Source organism: Biomphalaria glabrata, chromosome 16, assembly GCF_947242115.1.
Source record: "Biomphalaria glabrata chromosome 16, xgBioGlab47.1, whole genome shotgun sequence".
NCBI classification, from domain to species: domain Eukaryota; kingdom Metazoa; phylum Mollusca; class Gastropoda; family Planorbidae; genus Biomphalaria; species Biomphalaria glabrata.
Window position 1 is genome coordinate 15,226,443 of NC_074726.1, and position 22,361 is coordinate 15,248,803.

The window sequence follows — 22,361 nt, forward strand, 5'->3', positions numbered from 1 at the left end:
GAATCAGTCTTGTAATTACATTTGTTATTGATCTAGACTAGACACAGACAAATCTGTGTGATTATAAATATTTTTACCAATTTTAATTGTTGAGCTTTTAGCTTTTTTCAAACGTGCTATGATCCTATCATTTGTCTCGACCAGTTGGGAAAGGAGGATGGGAGGAAGAATGGGGCCTCTTAGTGAATGTTACTTTAATTGCTTTTTCAATACAGTAACAAAAAAAAGTTGTATGACTTGAATTTGAACTCAGGGATCAAGTCTCATAGAGGACACTAATTCAACTTTTCCCACCATGTTTCCCTTGTTCGATACTGTACAAAATAATTGATTACTGATTGTTAATAAACTAATAGGTAAATTTGTTAAAATTGATATTGTTTTGTCAGGTACAAGAAATAATTGTGCAAAATTTCAACTTTTATCTGAGATAGTTGTGGAAAAAATAACATGAACGAACTGTTTACCAGACAGACAGAATGAGTTGATATAAGCTTTGTACAACAAATGTATTGATTACCATTAGTTTAATAAAAGACTTTTTTTTCAAGCCATTACTATATAACTAAAAAAATAAAACAATATATATATATATAAGATCTACTCACTGTTAACTGTAAGTGTAGTTTTACAAGTAGTTTTGCCATAAACATTTTCTGCCTCACACAAGTACTCCCCAGAATCCTCTGGTCTAGCATTCATTAGGAGAAGGATGTATGTGTTTTTGTGTCTAGTGACTTCCATCCTGTCAGTAGGAATGATCTGTACCTCATTTTTGTACCACTTGACCGTAGCTTCCGGAACGGCATCAATGTCTACCTCAAATCTATAAATAGCAAGTGAATCAGCTTAATAATAATAAAAGTGCCCTCCAGCTTCTTTAGAGTATAGTTTCATTTTTTTTCTAAGTACAACATAAATGGATTCTTCAAGTATATGTCTTTACCAAAATTTCTTTTTCAAGTATCCTCAAAAGATTAATACTCAAAACTCCCATTTTTTAAAGTGTCTTAAATCATATTCAAGTCAATTTCATTAATTTAAACTAGTTTCTAACAATCATTAGTAAAACATTGAAAGCAATAGCCACACATCAAAGGCAAGGAGCAGATGCATACCTAGCAGTGCCTCCTTCATCCACTTGCATTGATGGCATCAATGGTTTGGTGAAGTTAGGGGAAAGTTCTAAAGTGGTGATGTGTTTCTCATCAACCACCTTTATTTCTGTGTCCTGGTCCTCCTCCAGACGAAAGGTGCTGGTGGTGGTGGTAATGGTCTCTGTGGTTGTAGTCTGTTCTGTTGTGGTAATCTCTGACTCCTCAGTTTCTGAACATACAAATATGAAAGCAATTGAAGTAATTTAAAATTGATTTTTAGGGATAACTTCTAGTTAATGAAGCATGTGTGGCATCAAAAATTCAAAATGAACACAATGCTGATAACTAAAAAAAGATTTTAGAATATTTCTTTTTTAATCTAAGGGGAAGAATTCTGCATTTACAACTATAATCTCAATAATGGAGAAGTTATTTCCCTTCTTCCTAATGTACCATATTAATTAATTACCGCTTATTACTAAATTAATTAATTAACTAATTGGTTAATTTTTTTTATTGACACATGCTTTGATACGTACAATAAAAATTTAGAGTTTCAACTTGATCCAAGAATGGGTGTGGGAGAAATAATGTGTACAATTATATAAGGGAACAAAACCCTAAATATTTTAGCCATATCTCTGAATACTGAAGAGTTACTTTTCTTTGTGGGTATCAAACAAAATAATTAATTACCAGTAATTAATTGAGTAATTCATTAATTATTTTTATTGATACATGTATTGTCTTTGCTATTGAATAATTGTGCTATTGAATAATCAAGTTTCAACTTGATCCAAGAATGGGTGTGATAGAAATAACATGTTTAAAACTTTTACCAGACAGATATAATGAGTATGGAACCTTTGTTAAAAAAAAACAACACCATACTCCTGAGTGATGTAAAATACCTTGGATGACAAGTGTTGCAGAAGTCATTGCTTCACCAAACTGATTTCTGGCACGGCATGTGATCTCCCCTGCATCATCTGGAAAAACTTCTGCAACCTCTAGCGTGCAAACTCCAGTGTCTGGTTCAAAGTACAGTCTTATATCAGGACCTGGAGTGATTTCTGTAGTGTTCTTGTACCAAGTGACTACTGGGGTTGGAGAGCCAATCAAGCGACATACCATCACTAGGCTGTCCCCATCATTTACAATCTGAAACAATTAATGGTATGTTAATATCATTGACACTTCTGTTTTGAAAGTAATGACATAGACAAACAAGAAATAGAAAAAAGAATACTTTTTAAAACCAAAGCTTATCTAAGAGGAAAAAAACCCTAATTACTATCATTTATCTAAAAATTACAGGGTTTAGCTCCCTTTCTGCTATATAAAACACAATTACTTTATTAGTACTAAATGATTAACTAATTGGTTAATTTTTTGATCTATTTGTGTATTATTACTGACTATGAATAATTATGCAAAATTTCAACTTGATCGGAGAATGGGAAGTGGGAGAAAAATGTGTCAAAATGTAATGAGGGGACTAAATCCATATTTACATAAACATATCTCATTAAGTAGCATTTATTCCCTTATTTCAAAATCAAACAAAATAATTAATCACCAACAATTAATTAGGTAATTTTTAAATTTTTTCATTGATTCATGTCTTGTCAGGTTCAATGAATAATTGTGCAAAGTTTGAACTTGATTTGAGAATGGGAAATGTGAGAAAAAACATGTTCAAACATTTTACCAGACAGACAGACAGAGTGAGTGAGTTGATAAAAGCTTTGTAAAAAGTAAAATATCAATAATAAACAAGAATGTACCAACACAAAAAAAACAACTAATAAAATACACAGAAAGACACAAAGAGAAAAAGGCTGAAAAAGGCTATTTCTTATTCCATATGTGAGGACAAAAAACATTTAAGGGCTCTTTCTTTTCTAGTGCCATTAGAGCATGGAGCAGCTTGCCTAAATCATCCAGGAAAACCAATGACTAGGTAGAGTGAAACAATCTAAAACAATTTGATTAACAAGTATTAAAAAGTTAACAAATACTTGTGCAAATGACGTAATTATCTTTTGTTGCCCAGCATACAGATGCTAATTTTGTGTTTAAAATAAATCACATTATTATTACTTTGAAGGTTATAAGATAAAATGGAATGTAGTTTTATATATTGTTAAATATCAGATATATAAATAAATCCAAGGTTTGTTGCTCCTAACAGTTTAGGTTATATAGAAGTTGTCATAATAATTTAAAAATTTTTACCTGGGGTTGTAGCATCTCCACAAATTCAGGAGCCACCTCATCAGGTGCTTGTTCTGGTATCATCTGTTGAGGGAGAGGCTCTACGTCATGGATTTCTGAGATGGTGCCAAACACTGCTTCAATGGTTGCTTCCTCTGCTGGTCCTGCATCTGGTGGAGTGGGTATACCTGAGTCAGTCACATCCAGCTCTTCTTTAAAAGCCTAGAAAATGGTGTCAATACAAAGAAAATCAGTTACAAATTTTTCAGCAAGGATTTATTAAAGCTGCTGTAAAATAATAATAATTTTAGCTAAATATAATGACATGTACCAATTAGTTTGGTAAATCTCTTTTACTTCTAAATTACAATACCTAATAGTAATAAAAAATATGTCTGTTACAAAATTAATTTGTTGACAAAAATATGCTATTAATAATTCTCAAAAGATAAAAGTTATGCCAGACATTGAGAATATATTTCAAAGTTGTTAAAATTGTGCATTTTGTTAACTAAAGAAAGCTAAATAATATAAACTTAATATGCAGTGAAAAGATGAAGAACAATACTTTTGTAAATGAGGACACATTCTGGAAAACAGGGAAAAAAAGACACCACCAACCAATGACAATTAAAATGATTCTCTTTTACACAGATGGAAGAATGAGCATAAGAAAAGAAACAACTACTTGCCTCTGCTGGTTCCTCTGGCTTGACTTCCATCTCTTCAACTGGACTTTCCTGAATAACAAATGTCACCTCTTCTGATTCTGTAGTCACTTGCTCAATAGTTTTGTCCTCCTGAAGGACAACCTCAAAAACTTCTTGCTCTTTCGTTTCAGGAAGTGTTATTTCTTTAACATGCACCAATTTCTCTAATGTTTCTTCAATGACCTGTAAAATGACACATTAACGCTACAATAAAGATAAATATATTTTTTAACTAGCTTTCACAGATACCAATAAAAAAAAGCAACACCTGGGAGCTCTAATTAGTGAGATTTTATTTCTTTGTCAACATAATTAGATCTATCTGTTAATGAGTTTCTCTTCTGACAAAGTATATGTAGTTTCTTAATGTAGCTGACATGTAGAATAGTAAAAATTGAAAGGTTATGATTCTAGAACTATTAATTTCTATGAGTTATTCAGGGAGTAATAAGGTGTTGTATTTCAATAGCAGTTCACAAATACTAATCATTGGTGTTGATAAAATACATTTTCAGCAAGTATATCAGTATATTGCTGCAAACTTATACAAAATAGACATATGTTATAGCACTCCATTCTAATACCTTTGTTTGATAGAGAAATAATTAACAATTCAAACATAATGCTGTTTTTAAGAGAAAAAAAAGTTAATTAAACTGATAAACCTGAAAAAAAAATTTAAGTAGGTAAGTAATTCAAAAGAAAAATTTCCTAAAGCCTGACCTCCTGCTGTGGTGTTGGAGTTTCCCTTTCTTCCTCATCCACTAACATCATTTGTTCTGCCAGTAGCTCCCTCTCAGGAGACTCATAAATAAACTCTTCTGGCTCAATAGCCACCAGCTTGGGGCGCTCAATAGTTTTGGGGAGAATGGATATCTCAGTGACTTCCTCATCCACATCTTCCTGAGCAGTATAATAAGTGTCAGAAGATCCAGCCACTGAAGTGATAGAGTCAGGTATTGGAGAAAATATAGGAGACTCCAAGGCATGTTCTTCTTTTTCAATAGGCTCCACCTAAAACAATTGGAACATTTTAATGTGGTTAAAAAAACAACATCCCAAGTTGAAGAATTGACATTTGTCACTAAAAATCTTGTGAAAAATGTAAAATTATGAACAAATAACATAATACAATGAAAAAAAAAAGACCTTTGGTCTCTCAATGATGTCAGGAACCACTGCTTCTTCTTGAACTTCAACTTCCATGATTTCCTCTTGGGGTCTAATGGTAAACTCTATCTGCTGTGGAGCAGAAGTGTCCACCACAAATACTTCGTCCTGGTCAACCTCCAGTTCCTGGGTTGTTTCTTTAGTCTCCAGCACTGTAAGGTAGGCCGAGGTTGTGGCCTGGCCAGCAGGGTTTTGAGCCACACATATATACTGGCCTTGATCCTCAGGGAAAACTTCAACAATGATCAGGGTGACCTGAATGAGGAGTGACAACACATGGTTATTATTATAATGTAGAGTCAATAGCAACATTAGTAAACAAAAGAGATATAAATAAATGAATAAGTGATTCACAATGTGCTACTTACTAAAACATTGGCAAAAAAGTAAAAAACCTACCATAATATATATAGATTTACTATAGATTCATTTTGTAGCTATAAGCTATTGAAAATGAATCAACTAAAACGTAGGCCACTGTGTACAACTGGAGCTTTCAATACTAACCTCTCCAGTTTGAGGATTGTAAGAAATGACAAATTCCTCATCCTCATCAATGTTCCTACTATCATGGAAGAAGGAGACAGTTGGCATGGGAGTGCCAGTAACACGGCATTTGAGTTGTAGTTCTTGGCCATCCACAGCCTCTGTATCTACCATGGACTCCAGAAAAACTGGAGGTGACATGAACTGTGATGGTGATGGTGGAATAGTGGACATCTCTTCAGGTCTGCGGACATCTGCCTGAGCTGGTTCTAAAGTAATACAAAATATTGTTTCTTAAATATTCCCTTATTTTCTACTTTAGTAAAATATAACCATGGAAAAAATTTTAGTCTTAAAGAAAATATGAATAAATACTACAAATCAAAAAGCATTATTTAAAAAAACACATTAGCTAAAATTTACAAAGAAATAGAAAAAAAAAACTTCATAATCTAACACACTCAGTAATTTGATGTGGTGCTGGCACTGAATTAAAATCTTGTAATTAATGTGTATTGTAGTTCATATATTTTTAGAATGTAGGTATATGTAAGTTGTATTTTGAAAGCTGAAATCAAATGTTTTATAGTTTTATAGATCAATTACTTTTAATTTTTCATTAAAAGTTTATTTGTTCCCTTGGAAATCTAATTTTGATAAATACAGTTAATTTCTTAACCTTTGGTAATCCAATTTTTTCAGTAATCCAATAGCTGCATTGTCCCGTAACTGTTGGACTACCAAGAGTGAGCAGTTTTTGTATTATATTTTCTGAACCCTTATATTTGAAACATAAAATGAACCTGCCTTCTATTGATCTTATAAATAAATATACACATTTGTTTCTGCTATTGTTCAAGCACTATTCAGTACCTTGTACATAAAGAGTTGTGGAACTTTTAGCTTCCCCCAGTTCAGACACTGCTTTGCAGGTGTACTCTCCTGTGTCTTGAGGGCCAACTTCAATAATCAGCAGGATACTCTTGCCATCTTCATAGCGAATCTCATAGTGAGGAGATGGCTTCACCTCCATGCCATTGACAAACCAGGTAATAAGCGGTGGAGGGTGGGAATCCACCTGGCACTCAAGCCTAGATGTAAGATAAAAACAAAGGAATGTTAATATGGAAAAATCAACATCAATCATACTGAGTAGATTCTAGTATTATTATTTTTTTACTATCTTACATCAATAAAATAAGTATATATTTGTAACCTCACTAAATTTGAATGAATTAACTTTCTTTATTGTGATGTTAAACAAGATACATTTTGAGAATCATTGCTTTTGATTTCTATTTATTTTAAAAAGAATTTGCAGTTGCAGTTAAGGATACAAAAATAAAAATGATATTTCAACATTACAACACAAGAATATCTAGATTGAAAAACAAGTGAAATGAGAGTAGTTACAATGAGTTGAAAGTCTAAGCTATCACTCTCATCTACTCACCTAGCAATGCCTCTTTCCCTGACATAAATCTCTGGCTCCAGGGGTGCAACAAAGACTGGTCTCACTTGTTGCACAATAATATGCTCCTCTCTTCGGATGGTTGTCAATGTTTTAGATATGGTCATTGTTTGATCAGTGTCCATAAAAGGAATCTCCACCTCTTTTTCTCTTCCTACGCAGAATACAAAAAAAAAAAGAGATTAAGAGTTCATACATTTTACCAAAACAGCGGCAATACATTTTTTGTAGCAAGTGTTAATTAAATTATTTGACATCGAAGATCATACCTCTAACAACCAGTGTTGTCCTACAAGTGACTTCCCCTAGCTCATTCTCTACTTTAAGGACATACTCTCCTTCATCTTGGCGTGACACATCTATGAGGATCAGGATGGCTTTATTCTCATCTCTAACTGTCTTGGTGCGCTCAGTTAGTTGTATTTCAATGCCATCCTTGTACCAAGTGACTCGTGGCTGAGGTTCACCTATGACCTCAGCTTCTAGTCTGAATGTTGAAAAACAATCACTGTCTTAATATAATTTGCATCATTAATAATAATCATAAAAATATTGTAGGCAAAAGTTTAAAAAAAAAAAAATTCTTGGTTTTGTAAAATTAAAAAAATGTTTTAATGAAAAATTATTTCTCCCCTTCCGCTACAGACTCTAAACAACACTAAACTACTGACATAAAAGCACATATAGTCAAAAAACTAAATGTAACAAAATATCAAGCGCGTCTAATTGGTTGACCCATTACAGCAGTTGGATGAGATAAGTTAAGTCACCTGACAACTTCTCCAATGGTAAACTCCTGGTAAGAAGGTAATGGTCTAATGAATTCTGGAGGTTTCTGGATGACTGTAATGTTCATCTGTTTAGCCAACTGCCTAGTCTCTTCTTCAGCTGAAACATAAAGCAGAGTAATACCATAAGTACAGGAGGAGAATGAATCAGTTTTTACTACATGCAAGGTAAAGGCATAGGGTTTGAAATGTTAAAGTGTTCCAAATGGAATGTGACTCTTTTGAGCATTTTACAATTACAGATGTTTAAAAAAAAAAATGTCAATACATTGTTTTGGTCATTTCACTACATTTAAGTAAATATAAACAAATGCTAATGCTAATAGATGCTCATTTCAGTTGCAAAAAGATTTTTTTTTAAATTTGCATTGAAGACATATGTGTAGTTAGTAATGCATACAAGCAAGTAATGTTAGTTATAATTTTAATAAAAATTCAAATAATGAAAATATTTTCAAACATATACATTCGTCACCAGGTAACTTTGTTTTTGTTAAAGTTGCTATCTATGCACATTTAAAATGAAACAGATATGTATCTATTTTATAAATCTACAATCTACAAAATGAAAGCTATATAAATGTCTGACATATTTTCAAAAACAAAGCTGTGAACTTAATGAATGTTTTTTAAATGATATTATTGCTATAATTATTATTATGGTAATCAAAATTGGAAATTATAATTTTAATGACTTGTTCTAATTATTTAACTCTAGCTAATAAAAAAAGATATACAGATTGTTACTCACAAGATGAGGTTAATGATATAACCATCACCGGCCTTGAAGGATGGAAGCTCAGAGGTCAACATGCAGGGAAAAGGAGTATTAGTGTCAAACAATTTAGTCCCATGCTGTGAAGAAGTCTTCCTAAGGGCGCTTCACTTTCTCTATTATTTTAAAATCTCCAATTTCTCTTGTAGCAGTAGTGTTACAAACTGACTAACAATCTTAGGTTAACAAATTCTAAAACTACAGTAAATTGTCAAGCAATCTGAAATACTCTTTAACAATTTCATCACAAGCATTTTTTGGAAATTACAGATTTGTCATTCAAAAAAAAAAAATACAAACAAAACAAATTTTGAAAAGAGAGCAAAAATAATCAGTACATGCCTAACACAACATAACAATTTTTTGTAAACACAAGTAAAAAAAAACTTATAGAGGTCATGCAGGCAATACAAATTTTTTTGAGCAATGTTACAAAACAAAATATTTCAAATAAGAAAGGAAAGAATGTGAAAAACATAACTGTTATGAGGTATAATGAAGATATACTAAAGACTACATGCTGGCATATCACATGCTTAATAAATGTAAGTATTGGTCAATAATAATAATAGTTGATATCACATTATATCACAATATTTAAATGTCTGAAAACAAAGAAAATTATATTAATATCAAAAAAATAATTGTAAGATTACCATAAAGTGCATTCAGAGTAGGTCTAGTTAGTTGTTAAATGTTAGGATTATCAGGACAAAACAAAAATGGGATAAAATTGTGCCATTTGTTTTTTTTATCACTGTAGAAATAATGCTGAAAAAATAGTTCAGAGTCGACAAAACCAGAGTGACCAGATCTGTATTGTTTAGGTGTGCAAATATAAGGGAAAAATGGGAGACTTACGTTGGACATACAACTCTGCAGAACACTCTGTAGTGCCAGCCTGATTTTTGGCTCGACAAGTTATGACACCAGTGTCTTCAGGCTGGGCTTTGTAGATGGTCAGTACAGTTAGCCTGTCTACTGTCTCAATCTGAAAATAATAATAATAATAAAATAAGGCTTGTCTTTGAGTCCGAAGATTAATGAGGAATGCAGTATTTCCCATGGCTATGCAGCCCCAGCTTTGACCTACGTATTTTGCAACACAATTCAGAATAGCAATTAAGCATAAGTTAAGGTAATCATTGACCATCTAAAAAAATGTGGCTAACTTTAAATAAAAAAAAAAGTAAGTAAGTAAGGTCAATAGTCAGTGTTAATATAACTGTCCTTTTTTTGTTTCTCTTTTTTTTTTAGGATACCTTAGGATACAAAATCAGTTGTCAAGCTTTCTACATCTACATTAGTGAAAGCACAGTTACTTATACTCATGAAGAATGAAAATAACTTACTGTTTGGGGGAGGGGGGGGTCGCGGCGTAGTGAGGAATTGTAAAAAGGGTCGCCTATCAAAAAAGGTTGAGAACCGCTGAATTAAATAGTAACTAGGCCTATATATATACTTTGTATTATGATATAATTTATGCAAATGTTATAAATCCAGTGTTTATCCAAAAATATTTCTAATAGAGAATATTGAAAGAGATGACTTAATCATCATTTACTAATTCCAGCCCACCTTGTACTCCCGAGAATTATGTAAAGTTTGAATTCCATTTCTGATCCAGGTAATTTCAGGTGCTGGCACACCTGAGAAGACTGCTTCAAATTTGGCAGGTGTATTCTCTGTGACCATCATGTTGGTGATAGGACGGACAAAGCTTGGTGGCTGGGCTAAGGATTCAGTGAATACCTGGTCAGTCTCACTTTCAGTTCCTGTTGGGGGAAAGGCAGATTCAAACAGTCACACATACAATACTTTTGTAAAAGCCTTACTTTCCCTTGGTTGATATCAAACAAAATATTTAATTACCAATAATTAATTTTTTAATTGATTCAGTTTTGTTAGGTACAATAAATAATTGTTTAAAGTTTAACTTGATCTGGGTGTAGGAGAAATAACATGTACAAACTTTTTACCAGAGTGAGTTGATATAAGCTTTGTAGTAAGAATATGTTTCAACTCAACCTACCATGGACTTTCAGGTAGGTAACCACTGTGACTTCTCCAGCTTTGTTCCTAGCCACACATTTGTAGGTGCCTGTGTCTTCTGGGAAGGCCTCCATAATGCTCAATGTGTGCTCACCCTCCAATGTTGATCCCATTCTGAAATACTTGGAAGGCTTTACCAGTTGGTTATTTCTATACCAAGTCACAACAGGATCTAGAAAAACAAAATTCAGTGAAATTAGAAAAACACTTTTTCATTAACAATATCATATTACAAGCTAAATCAACATAAAAAAAAAGGATACTCGGTCTACATATGATAACTCTATGCTAAAAGAATCCTATTTCTTACGAGGTTTTCCTCTGATGATACACTTAAAGTGGACAGCTTCTCCCTCCTCTACATCCACCATTCTTGGCTCTTCCACTACATAAGGTGGTTCCACTGAAGTGTCTAGGGGTGGCTGTTCAGCTGTTGGCTCAGCTGGCTTCTCAGGTTCTGATAAATAAATTTTAAAAAGTCATGCATCACTAAATCTTTAATTAATTAGTAATGTTTACAAACTTTCTATAAGCAAGATTATTTTATTGACTATAAGAGGTAGGTGACCATTATGACTCCAGCTTGTCTCTACAAAGGATTACATTATTCTTGACATGACTTACTTTCCACAGTTAATCTGGCTGTGCAAGTAGCCTTGCCAACTGTGTTGATAGCCACACAGGCATACACTCCAGCATCAAGAGGCTGGGCTTCATAAATGACCAGTGTGTAATTATTGTCTTCTTTAATGAACTTCCAACGATGTGAAGGTGGCAATGGATGTCCTTCCTAACCAACCAAAGGATAAATAAAATAAAAATGAAACTGCTGAATTAATATATGTGAAAAAAAAAGATATAAATATATCCATGTAAAAAACAATAACACAAGAACTTGTATAGAACAGAGTAACTACTGACCTTTGTCCAGTGTACAACAGGGACAGGTGTTCCTGTAATCTGGCAATCAAAGGTTACAGGCTCTCCCAATGTGACCTTGGTGTCTCTGGTCAAACTCTGGAACTCGGGTGGGACTTCTTTTTCTTTCTCTACGCCTTCTGTAACAGAATGAAACAAAAACTGAATAAATGATGAAACAGCTAAACATCATCTGCAACCATACAGGTTGTCCCTAAGAGTAATAACTAGCATAATGCTTTTACAATGTTTACTTGGATAGAGGCAGTAATAGTGTTACCCTAATATTCATTGGATCGAGGCAGTAACAATGTTACCCTAATATTCATTGCATAGGGGTAGTAACAATATTACCCTAATATTCATTGGATAGAGGTAGTAACAATTTTACCCTAATATTAATTGGATAGAGACAGTAATTATGTTACCCTAATATTAATTGGATAGAGGCAGTAATAGTGTTACCCTAATATTCATTGGATCGAGGTAGTAACAATGTTACCCTAATATTCATTGGATAGAGGTAGTAACAATGTTACCCTAATATTCATTGGATAGAGACAGTAATTATGTTACCCTAATATTCAGTCCTAATGGAGAACAAAAAAATCAATAAGAGAGACAAACAAAAATGTACCTTCCACTGTGAGCTTGGCTTTGCACTGAACCATGCCAAACTTGTTATAGGCCTTGACAGTGAAAAGACCAGCATCTTCAGCAAAAATCTCAGGGATGTGTAGAGTGCTAGAGGTCTCAGTTGTGGAGATTTGGAAATCTCTAGAAGGTTGGATCTCAAAGCTATCCCTGTACCATGTAATAACAGGTGGTGGGATTCCCTTGAAGTGGACCTCAAGGCTGCAATAAAAGATGATTAAACATTTCACAATCTTGACCATATATATTCTAAACTGTTGAGCCTTAGCTTTCCTAAAATTTGTTTAATCAGGTTTAGCTTTTATTTGCCATAATACTTTTCCCCCTTTTTATTGTGGCCCAAATGTATTAAAGGTATCTAAACATGGTAATTCATTTCTAATAATAACTAATAATAAACTTACTTAGCTGAACTGCCTTCAGGGATTCTCAAAGGTCGAAGTGGTTTGGTGAAGACAGGGGGCTCTCCACGCTGGAGGGTTATTTGCTGCTCTACCACCTGTTTGTCCTCCCTTGGAGTGGCCTGGGTCAGATCGACTGGCACTATTCTGGCTCTCTCAATGAAGACAGGCTCTGAAGCTACTGCCCCATCTTTGTGGCGCAGCTGAGTGTGAATGCTGATGTACTGCTGCTCAGCCATGACAACTTCTGTGTCTCTTTGAACACGTATTTTAGACTCTGTGGCTGTTGATGTTATTATTTTGATACATTCATATATAGCAGATCATTACAAATATGTTTTACAAGTAAATCTGTAGATAAACAGAAATGTCAGATAGTTAAGATTTTACCTTTCTCCAGCTGTCTGAGTTCAAACTCAGTAGCCTTTGGTTTCTTGAGTGCCTTGTCTAGTTCAACAGTGCGAAGTTCAATCTTCTTTCTTCTTTCTAGCTCAATTTCAAGTTCTCCTGCAGAGAAAGAAATTCTTAGTTAATGAGATCCCTACTTAAATTGAACATCAATTAGAAAGATTCTTTACTTGCCACATAAACATCCTTTATTAAACAGTAATTCAATGTTAATTCTGTTAAGCATATTCATGACATTATTGGTGATTAACACATTTCATTTTCTACAACCACAAGGTTAAGTCATTCATTTTAAAAAAGTACTAATACTTCCAGATGGCAAATATTGAGAAAGAACCAACCTTTGGGAGCCTGCTTAAGCTTGGCTCTCCAGTCCTCTTTAGGTAAGACAATCAGTGTGGTACTGCACTCTTCTTCTCCTTCAGAGTTCTTGGCCACCACCCTGATCTGTCCTGCATCATACTCTCTACACCTTGGGATCTCCATGTGGTGCATCATGCCATCATAAGTCAGTTTGAATCTGGTGCTCTGCTCAAAACAAAAGTGGAAACTTTGTGCATCTCAAACCAGTGATGAACTACAGATCATTGACTAGTATAGGATGTGAAACTAATTTTTTATTTAATCATTACACAAAGATTTAAATTTTATATATATACTATCTGAAGATAAATAACTTATCCCATTTAAGGAAAGTCAAAACTTCTTAGTTAATTATTTTTTCTAATAAGCTTTGAAGTAATAGAATTCAATTAAAAATAAGATGTTTTTCAAGTTTAAACATAAGATATTTGGATAGCATTTAAGTTTTGGATTATGTACCAATTTTTGACCATTGCTGAAAAAAAATGCATCTTTCTACACAGTGCTATGAATGTACTGAGATACTTCAAGGCTTCAAAAGGAAGGGCAGAACATGTTCATAAATGTTGACGGAATAGAAAAAGATTTTTTATTTTACATCCAATTTAAACTGGTTTGTCCTTACCCCTACAATGAGACTTCCATTGATCCACCAGTTTACTCTGGGTCTGGGGTAGCCACTGACTTTAACAAGGAACTTGGCAGGCTCTCCTTCACCTGTTTCTACTGGCTCTGGCTTCAGGTCAATGCTGGGTGGGGTTTTGATCTGTGGCTCTTCAATCACTTTCTCTTCCACATTCATGTGACTAGACAATCAACATAGACAAAATAAAAGTCCAATAAATTTGATTTTATTTAAGTTTGTTTACAAATACTTTGCAAGAAAATAGTGAAAATAATGTGACTTTATCTAATTAATATTATGTAGATAAGACCTGAAAAAATGCAAAATGCAATTTATTTGCAGGTAGGCTACTCTATCAAAAATTAAACAAATGAACATTGAATTATACAGGTCATATTAATTAAATAGCAATATACAAATTAAACAGAAGTAAAAATCAGTTCAAATGTCATTAGCCAGGTAAGCTTTCTTTAAAATGATGTAATAAACTTCATTTCATCTCAAAATGAGCAATTATTTCCATCAATTAAAAAAAAAATAGTTGGGAGTTACTTACCTTCGCCAGTATTCTTCCATTTCTTGTAGTCTGACCGCTCCTTCCCCTGGTAATTGAGTATCCATAATGATGGAACGAAGAGCTGAACAAACAGAAAAAAAAATATGACTTTTGTTTTGGAAAAAAAAGGAAGTTAATGTTTCTCAAAGTAGAAGTACAAAGTTCAACCTAACATTACCTCTGACAGTAACTGTAGCTGATGTAGAAGTCTGGCCATAGTCATTGGTTGCTCTACATTCATACACACCAGAGTCCTCAGGGTAAACCCACAAAATGTCCAAGGTAACAAAACCAAAATCATAAGCTGGCATAAATCTTGTGCCTGGAAAAAAAAACTATCAATTTAGTGATACAAGACAAAAGAAGATTATATTACAATATCATAATGTTAATATTGAATATTTTTTAAAGACAATGTCAGAAAGTAGATTAAGAGTCTAATACTTTTCCCTAAATATAGAACAAGATTGTATTGGTTAATACAAACACTCCCTATGGTGCAGTATGATGCCTGTAACTGGCAGGTGAACATTAGACCAGACCATTAGACAGGCAAATCAGTAGCTCAAAACAGTCACTAGACTAAATCTGATACAAATGAAGCTAGTTTCCAGCCCCATCTGGCTTGACCTGGGCCTATCCCACAATTTATTTCCTAAATGGGTAACACACTGTTACCAGCTCCAGCAACACATGGCTAAAGAAGACAAAACAAAACAAAAGCCCAATGAATAGAAATCTCAATCTATCCAACTTGAGAAATGTTTGGGCAGATAACCAAGGTGCACCCACAGCTACTACATCCAAAACCAGTGCACAAGAAATAAATAAAGGTACTGAAAGCCAGCATCTAACACTTAAAGTAGGGTAAATAATACAAATATGTTTACAACTACATCCAAGAAAGTGAATAAACTGAATACCCCAGTAATAAACAAATCCTGTGAACATTTGTGTTTGTTGAAATATATATATAGAACCATGTAACTCTACAAAGACTGTAATGGTACAATGTAACACCCAAACATAGTAAATTTTCAGTCTGACATGCTACCAAGTTAATAATAATTGTTGCACCATTTTGGGCCTTACCATGATGAAGTGGTTCTCCATCTTTGAACCATTCTACTTTCATGGTTGGGTCTCCGAGTGGTAAGAGCTTGCATTCAAAGTGGGCAGCATCATTCTCCTTCAAGTTCAGGTCTTTGATCGATGTCTTGAACTTGGCAGGTCTCTGGATCTCTCTGTCGTAAAGATCTTCTGGGGGTGGGGCTTCACCCTCTCTACGAATGTACTCCCTAATTGCACTGTCCTGGTACTCTCTTTAAAGACGAGTTTAGAAAAAAAAGATAATTTAAAACATAAAGTAACCAAGATATGAAATCTAATTAATGAAAATCTTGATTTGATTTTATGATTGTGCTTTTTAATGTTCAAATCAATACATATGTCAAGATCATTTTTAATTTTTATGAAAATCTAAAGAAAAACTTGTTTGTTTTAAAGCTGAAAAACAAAACTGAACTAAAAATATTAGCACAACATCATAAAAAAAAGATAAAAAAAAAAGAGGCACCCTGTAGAAAAGGTTAATCCAATATTGTTAGCATAAAAATACACAATCATTAAAGATGAAACAATATATTGTAAATTTTATTTGCATAAAAGGATACAAAAATAAATTGCTAATCTAGAAAATAAATAAATCAAATAATATGAAAGCTGTCATTTTAAAATAAAAATGTACAGTATACATGCTTAAAATAAAAAAAAATTTTGAACAAGCGAAAAAAAAAGTTTTTAAAAATTCAGTGCAAATTTGTGAAATATAAAAAAAAGGTGGAATTAAAAAAAGCCAAATAATTATTTTTCATTCAGAGCATAATATATATATTGCCAACCTCCAGTTTGACAGAATAATAGCTGCTGAAGAAACTCGTCGAGGTAAGTCTGATGGCAACATTGTCACATCACTGAAAATATGGGGAGCATTTTGCACATGGATAGGAAATAAAAACAAGACATGGATACTACAGTATTGTAATACAGATGTTCTAGTTCTATGGAGTATAGTTTGAAATTCATGCAGTAAAGTCTGGAGAGAAAATGGTAAAATAATGTTCTAGATCTATTGCATAATAAAGAAAACATCTACATTTGCACACCAAAGAATTAGGTAAAAGAAATAAAAACTAGTGAAACTATTAAGTATGCAGCAAATAATTGTTCAGGTTTTAGACTGTAACTTAAGAATTACATGATTTGAAATAATGTGAAACATTCATAACAGAAAGGAGATTAAGAAAATTAAATTATTGAATTTACAACACAGCAAAAATTGATTTGGTTTAGTTTGGAAAAGCTACAAAACATTGTAGAGATAATACTAGATATATTGTTATTAGAAAATATCTAGCGCTAAAAGTGCAGAGCATCTAGAGTTAAACTATTTTTAAATCAGTGATGTTGATTACTAAAATAAGTTGGTTTCTTTTTTTTTGTATTCTTCTGTTTCTTTAGATTGTTAAATTGTCTTGGAGCTAAAGTAATTTTTAAAAAGCAATGATTATTCACATGTCTAGAAAAAGAATGTGCCTAATCTAAAACTAATCTGAGTGAATATACAAGATGCAATAAGGAAAACAGCAGTCATGTTACTGTCTATTTACAAAACATGATTAGTAAATAGAAGTGTGTGGATTCTAATAAATAGATGTACACATCTATTTAGACAAATCAAAGCCAAGCACTAGGGATCACTCTAGCTCAACAGGCTGCAACCCTCTACAACACACCTTTCCTCCACTGCTTTGGCAGCTGCTGGGACATCAATGGATTCAGGAGCCCACTCAGGTGGCAACTCTTGGCGAAGAATAATTGGTTTAGGCTCTGGTGGGGAAGGTGCTTTGCGCACTCTTTGCCTTGGAGCAGGAGCTGGTGTTATTGGTTTTTGTGGGACTAATGGAATAGGTTTTTGAGGCTCACTAGAAAAAAATTATTAACCAATTGGTCATTTAAATAAAAATAAGCAATGAATAGAAAATCATTCTATAATAAATCTATAGTACAAATACATGAAAATCCTTGTCTAAATCTATTCTAGAAAATCTTCTTTTACTTCAAGCTTAAAGTGAAACAAATTAATTCAACACAAAGCTACGAGACAAAAATGATTTTTTTTTAAAGGAGGAACAAAAAATCATGCTAGGAATTGAAAGATGAAAAAAACAATATTGAAAAAGATGGTGATTATAGATCTACATTTCAGTGATGAATGTTGATTCTTTGTTGACTAAAGGAATTAAAATGAATTTAAAAATGCACATCAATGTGTTGACAATAAAAAAAAACATCCCCACCAAAAAAAACATCTAAAAAAAAAAAGAACTACTAAGCATAAAATTAAACAGCACAAGAGATGTTCACAACATGCTGAAATCACCTTGGAGGCATGAACAGTTCTGTTTTCTTTGGTTCTGGTTTAACAAAAGGCACTGGCGCTGCCACTGGCCTATAAATTTTATCAATATTAGGATGAATGAGATTAATAGGGTTAAGTGTTAATGTCCAATGAAAGAACATAGATCTATAAAAAATTAGGAAAGTTCAAGAGCTCCAATATCATGAGCAAGTGCTCAACTTTTGAATTCATTGGTAATGAAAGATCAAGCTCATGGTATTTGTAGATAAAAGAATAAATGTTGGAAAACTTAGAGATATTAGAATAGATCTTGATTGCTCTGAAAGCACCACTTTAGTTATGATAACCTTGAAAAAAAAAAGTATCACATTTCCACAGTACAGTATAAAAACAAATCTGCACCATAAATCACATAATGGGTATCATCTGTTGTGTAAGCTTGAGTAAAATAATCAACACTCACCTGTATTCCTTCTGTTTAGGTACAAGAGGTATAGTTGCCTCAAAGGGTGTCAACTCTGGTTTGGGTGCTGTAGCCACTGGAGTTGCACTGTATGGACATAACATAGCCATGTGATTTCTTGTTCAAATAAGACATTATTTCATGCTCTAGATTCAACATATTTAACAATATCTTAGCTAGAGTTCGTAAACATTAAAATCATTTTACAATCTACTAAAATGGCTTATGATAAATTCATTGAATAGTAAAATTAAATACACATTGTTGTAGTTTTTAAAAATGCAAATGCAAATGCAATGCAAATATCAGAATTTCTGCTTTTAAAAAGCTATTGATTTATTTTTGTTTCTTTTGAAAAGTTCTTGATTTATTTTTGTTTCTTTTAAAAAGAATTGTCTTGTATAAAAGGTCACATATCAGTAGTTAGTAATCAGTAATGAAATTTCTCAAATGTGTTCAAATTGAGGACAACTGCAGCATTTATACTTTAATTTATCTTTTTTTTTTTCTATTTATCTTTAAAATAGGAAAATAGTCATCTCAATATTAGAAATGTTTATGTTATTCCATCTTTGTTTTTATTCTGCCAGAAAACATGTCAAATCTGTTTTTCACTAAACAAGAGATTTGGACATAGTTACTTCTGACTTACAAGATGAACATAAGTTTTGTATAAAGAACAAAATTTGAGGATGGAAAACAATGTGAAAAGTGAACTGCAAAATATTCAATGCAATGAAACATGCAAACATTAAGTTTGGAAATTCCAATGCATTTAATCTCTACCTAGATAACAAAATGGAAACTGATTATTTTATTCAATTTTATTTTTTTTACAGTCATGCTAAAAATGAACTCTCTTTCTATATAACTCTATGACAAGAGCTAAGAAAAGAAAGGTTAGTACTAAACACAACAAATAGTGCATTCAACAACATTACTGCAAATATACTGGCAAGTTGGGTCAGAAAACAAAAAATGCAGAACTGAGTCTAAATAATAAACAAATAAATTATAATAGATTAGTAGTATAAATTTAGTGTTAATGTATACAATTCTTTCCAAACATTACATCAAAAGCATAGATTTAATGAAGCTATTATAATCACCCACAAAACAAAGCAACAAATTTCAAATGTGTTTTTTTTTTTTAATGCATAAGAAAAGAAAGTCAAAAGGGATCTAAATAAAAGCACTAATTATGACTGTAAGGGAAGCCACTCCAAAGTGTTTTGGTTTGCAAATGTGAACCATTAACTACCTTGACAAGACCCTCTCTGGTTTGGGTGCGACTGGTGGAGGGACTTTAATTATGGCTGTAACTGGTTTGAATTTAGGTTCAATTTCTTTCCTATATTGTAGGTGTCATTAAAAAAGGTTAGAATGAAGTATTAATAACTTTGACAGAATTATACTGAGTTATATACAAGAAGAAATGAATCAAACAAATTTTACAGTAAGAGTTAAGAATTAGGTTGTAACAATTGATTAAATACTGAACAATGCTATTATTCAAATAAACATAATAATTACATACAAATATTAATAAGCACATTTATCTCATATTTTTAGAAACATCAGATTGGTACATTAATATGCAAAATACTCTTTTGTTATAGTTGTAATCATTCTGAAGTTGCTACTTAACATTGATGCTAATATTACCAAATTTAAATAACTTACAAAATACAGGTAATATTTTTCAAAAATATAGATAATGAGAGAACAGTTATAAGTGGGATAAAAAAAACTAATTTGCTTACTGAGTTTCAGAGATAAAAGATGGCTGAGTCTCATCAGTTGGCAATTTTCTATAAGTGAAAAAAAAACAACAAATAATTAATATACACAAAACAATTTTTTTAAACTTTCTTTTTGATCAAAAAAGATCTACAAAAAGAAAAAATGTTATTACATTGGCAATGCACTGAATATAAAAAGTTAAATAGCTTAAAAAAATAAAGTTGAACCTATATTTATTCCAATTTTTCAGATAAGTCTCAATAGTTGAGACAGAAAACCAAACAGAATAGAACATGCACTGATATAAATATAAAAAGAACTGGAAATAACTCCATTAGACTTCTAAAAGAAAAAAAAATGGATGAGTTATTTAGTTGTCCTAAATAAAATCAGGCTTGTCTCAGGCAAATGTGTGAAGAAATAAAACCATTGAATGAAAGAATGTGTACTCCATGCTTTGTGTGAACACTCCATGCACTGAATTCAAACCTTTTCAAATCCTGCTCATCAATTAATCGCAAGTATCCTCTTTCATTATCAGAAGCATAACTAATCAGCTGTACTGGTCCAGTTTTTTGAATGTCATAGCTGATTGAATTAAGAACAAAACAAGATTACTTCTGACTTTAGAGTCTTACATGCAGTGAACATTTTTATATTATTCTGGCACTAGTTTGAGAAAGGCAAACACTTTCAGATACTTTTATTAGCTGACTAATCAAGTATAGCTATCTTTCACCTATATTGAAGAATTACTATACTAAATAGATATCTTTCCATCATGCAGGTAAGAGGAAGCACCTTGGTGAACGCTCCTTAGCCCTGAACAATATCGTTATGGGCTTGTGTGGTCGAGCTGGAGCAGGTCGAGGGACCTCATCTGGTTTGCTGAAGAGTTTCTTGGCATCTAGTACACTCTTTCTCTGATATTCATCTTCCTCTTCAGTTAGCAGAGGTGTGCTGGTCTCTGGTGTAGTGGCAGGTGCCATGGGTACTGGCTTGGGTATGAAAGGTTTTGTGGCTACAGGTGGTGCTGGTTTTGGAACCACAGGTTCCTCTCTAGATCAAAGTTATATATAATTTTTATTATTACTAAAATAGTTCAATTTGTTCAAGTTGTGTAGTAAATTTTTCAATGAAACAATTTTATTACAAAAGGTCTTCACATAACAGGAACTTTTTTTTCTTCTATTTCTTTTTTGGTAACACAACAAGTAAAAAAAGGGTTTCTTTTATCAATCTTGAGTGCATTAAAATAATATTCAACTTTGGTTGGTTTCTTTACATATCAAGAGAACACTGCATGCACTATTTCATGCTATCTCCACCTCTTAAGCTGCTCCTCCTTGATAAGTCGCAGTGTGGCACTGTCATGTTCTGTTACATAGGAGATTTGCTGCACTGGACCTTCTGACTGAATCTCATAATGACTAGACAATGAGAAGAAGACAACCTCAAAGTTAGAGCACAAACAAAAAGAACACACTAAATGAAGAACATCAACTTTTGATAAGTGAGAACATTGTAAGAACAGCTTACATCTGCTGCATTAAAAAACATTGTGATCTATTTATACAAATTCAATTTGATTAAAAGAGACACAAAATACTTCAAGAAAATTGACATCATTTTAGATCTTGTTAGAACATGAACAATTTCTGTCATAATAAGAGAATGTTTGAATCCATTATCAAGCAGCGAAAAGGAAAAAAATCAAAATTTGTAGAAACTTACGGAGAAAGCACTCTCCGGGGTGATGCTTCAGCAACTGGGATTTTCTTCCCTTTACTCAGGTCTGGCTGAACAACCAGCTTGGCTCTAGTGGTAGCAGTGCCAGCAACATTGACAGCTGAACACTGGTACCAGGCAGAATCTCCAGGCTCAGCACTCTCAATAAATAGTGTAGTTTGACCATGGTCAGTCTCAATCCTAGGATTTTAAAATGAAGGTTTCAGAATTTTATTATGTTTTGAACATAAGTTATAAAAACTAACCATTGAAATATTTAATCTCATTAGTAAACAGTACTTATTAAGGGTAAAA

At 32.7% G+C, this 22,361-nt stretch overlaps 1 protein-coding gene across 34 annotated transcripts in view; it reads right to left on the reverse strand.

The window, feature by feature from the left end:
• Nucleotides 1-22,361, reverse strand: part of LOC106078342 (titin-like) — a 533,611-nt gene that overhangs the window by 407,256 nt on the left and 103,994 nt on the right. For 24 of the 34 annotated variants that reach the window (XM_056014734.1, XM_056014728.1, XM_056014732.1 and 21 more), the window contains 36 exons: nt 22,053-22,247; nt 21,647-21,748; nt 21,120-21,377; nt 20,808-20,906; nt 20,339-20,386; nt 19,837-19,926; nt 18,576-18,662; nt 18,134-18,202; nt 17,487-17,675; nt 16,593-16,664; nt 15,784-16,013; nt 14,870-15,013; nt 14,692-14,773; nt 14,136-14,316; nt 13,489-13,675; nt 13,130-13,246; nt 12,743-13,022; nt 12,322-12,539; nt 11,688-11,824; nt 11,391-11,556; nt 11,077-11,223; nt 10,747-10,938; nt 10,293-10,489; nt 9,576-9,705; nt 7,922-8,039; nt 7,421-7,638; nt 7,134-7,305; nt 6,554-6,771; nt 5,702-5,949; nt 5,174-5,449; nt 4,748-5,038; nt 4,007-4,207; nt 3,336-3,536; nt 2,009-2,258; nt 1,119-1,326; nt 609-826 (listed from right to left, as the gene is read on the reverse strand). In XM_056014734.1, coding sequence (XP_055870709.1) covers nt 609-826; nt 1,119-1,326; nt 2,009-2,258; nt 3,336-3,536; nt 4,007-4,207; nt 4,748-5,038; nt 5,174-5,449; nt 5,702-5,949; nt 6,554-6,771; nt 7,134-7,305; nt 7,421-7,638; nt 7,922-8,039; nt 9,576-9,705; nt 10,293-10,489; nt 10,747-10,938; nt 11,077-11,223; nt 11,391-11,556; nt 11,688-11,824; nt 12,322-12,539; nt 12,743-13,022; nt 13,130-13,246; nt 13,489-13,675; nt 14,136-14,316; nt 14,692-14,773; nt 14,870-15,013; nt 15,784-16,013; nt 16,593-16,664; nt 17,487-17,675; nt 18,134-18,202; nt 18,576-18,662; nt 19,837-19,926; nt 20,339-20,386; nt 20,808-20,906; nt 21,120-21,377; nt 21,647-21,748; nt 22,053-22,247 — 6,236 coding nt within the window. Of the gene's footprint in view, nt 1-608; nt 827-1,118; nt 1,327-2,008; nt 2,259-3,335; nt 3,537-4,006; nt 4,208-4,747; nt 5,039-5,173; nt 5,450-5,701; nt 5,950-6,553; nt 6,772-7,133; nt 7,306-7,420; nt 7,639-7,921; nt 8,040-8,690; nt 8,971-9,575; nt 9,706-10,292; nt 10,490-10,746; nt 10,939-11,076; nt 11,224-11,390; nt 11,557-11,687; nt 11,825-12,321; nt 12,540-12,742; nt 13,023-13,129; nt 13,247-13,488; nt 13,676-14,135; nt 14,317-14,691; nt 14,774-14,869; nt 15,014-15,783; nt 16,014-16,592; nt 16,665-17,486; nt 17,676-18,133; nt 18,203-18,575; nt 18,663-19,836; nt 19,927-20,338; nt 20,387-20,807; nt 20,907-21,119; nt 21,378-21,646; nt 21,749-22,052; nt 22,248-22,361 lie in introns of those variants that run through there. The other 10 variants (XM_056014729.1, XM_056014726.1, XM_056014727.1 and 7 more) reach the window with 10 other exon arrangements.